General features: G+C 61.0%; 1 protein-coding gene across 1 annotated transcript in view; it reads left to right on the top strand.

Moving 5' to 3' along the window:
• Window positions 1-1,577, top strand: part of PES1 (pescadillo ribosomal biogenesis factor 1) — a 3,705-nt gene that overhangs the window by 1,210 nt on the left and 918 nt on the right. The window contains exons 3-8 of the mRNA XM_009877816.1: window positions 71-187; window positions 345-422; window positions 583-672; window positions 841-971; window positions 1,138-1,263; window positions 1,367-1,551. Of these exons, the coding sequence (XP_009876118.1) occupies window positions 71-187; window positions 345-422; window positions 583-672; window positions 841-971; window positions 1,138-1,263; window positions 1,367-1,551 (727 nt within the window). The remainder of the gene's footprint in view (window positions 1-70; window positions 188-344; window positions 423-582; window positions 673-840; window positions 972-1,137; window positions 1,264-1,366; window positions 1,552-1,577) is intronic.

Raw genomic sequence — 1,577 nt, 5'->3', positions numbered from 1 at the left:
GGCCCCTGTCCCTTCCGAGGGGACTCCAGTCCTTGGTCCTTGTGTGCTCACTGTTGCCCCATGCCCGCAGCACCCCACAGACGTGGATTATCGCGTGATGGCCACTTTCACCGAGTTTTACACCACCTTGCTGGGCTTCGTCAACTTTCGCCTCTACCACTCCCTCAACCTGCTCTACCCTCCCAAGGTGAGGCCACCACCCGCCGACCCCAGCCTGGTGGGACCACCCAGAGTGGGCAGTGAGAAGCGAGACTGTGTTGGAGGGTCGGGGTGGCAGACGTGGAGGATATCTGGGGACTCCGTGTGTTTGGGAGCTGCCTCCCCACCTTGCTGTTTCTCCCCAGATCGATGGCCAGGCTGATGCTGAGCTGAAGCCCATGGAGGGCAAGGAGTACGCCATGGATTCGGAGAGCTACTTGGAGGTAAGGGATGTTGCCGTGGTCCGTGGGACCCTGTGTCGTCTTTGATGTCCTGGTGTGTCTCTTGCTCTGAGAATTTTCCCTCCTCTGTGAGGCTGCCCCTTTCTCCCATCTCCAAAGCACCGGCTGGCTGGGACGCCTTCCCCGTCTCCTCCCGCTACAGAAACTGTCAGCTCTGAGTGCCAGCCTGGCACGAGTTGTGGCACCGACCCACGAGGACGAGGTGGAGATGGATGAGTTCCCAGTGGAGGGGGTAAGAGCCTGGCTTTGGGTGATTCTCTTTTCGGCGTGTCTTGTGGCTGAGCCAAAGCTGGGAGGGACTGGCAGAAGGATGGGGACAACATCCAAGAGCCCTCCTGGCAGGGAGGAGCTTGGTGAGGGCTCATCTTGGGGAGGAGGCTGAATGCTTTGCTCCGAGCAGGAGACAGCGGAGCAGATGGACGTACGGAAGAAGGAGCAGGAGGCCCTGGAGAAGCACAAGAAGCTGTTTGAAGGGCTGCGCTTCTTCCTCAACAGGGAGGTGCCTCGAGAGCCGCTGGCCTTCGTCATCCGGTACGCGGTGGGCAAGCTGTCCCTCGGCAGCCATGCCACATCGTCCTTGCCTCCCCTGCCCTCTCGATCGGGACTTTTGAGGCCAATCTGCCTGATGTCCCGTGGGTGAGCTGACCCTTAGGGGCTTGAGTTTCCTTCCTGACTCCTCGGTGGGTTTTGCTGGCAGATGTTTCGGTGGCCAGGTCTCCTGGGACAAGTCCCTGTGCATCGGTGCCACCTACGATGTGAGCGACCCTTCCATCACCCACCAGATCGTTGACCGGCCCCAGGTGGAGAAGCAGGTTGTCGGCAGGTGAGTGAGGTGGGTGGCCCTGGCTGTGATGGAGCTGTCTCACGACCTCCAGAGCTGGACGTTCGAGGAAAAGAGTCGGAGCTCACGGCCCTCTGCCCCACAGGTACTACCTGCAGCCTCAGTGGGTCTTTGACTCGGTCAATGCCAAGCTGTGTCTCCCTGTGGCCGAGTACTTCCCCGGCGTGCTGCTGCCCCCACACCTCTCGCCCTTCGTGACGGAGCAGGAAGGAGACTACGTGCCCCCCGAGAAGCTGAAGCTGCTGGCCATGCAGAGGGGCGAGAACCCAGGTGATGTGAGGCTCCAAGGGTGGAGG

Source organism: Apaloderma vittatum, unplaced genomic scaffold (genome assembly GCF_000703405.1).
Source record: "Apaloderma vittatum isolate BGI_N311 unplaced genomic scaffold, ASM70340v1 scaffold33461, whole genome shotgun sequence".
Classification (NCBI taxonomy): Eukaryota; Metazoa; Chordata; class Aves; order Trogoniformes; family Trogonidae; genus Apaloderma; species Apaloderma vittatum.
This window is presented reverse-complemented; position numbering and strand designations above follow the sequence as displayed.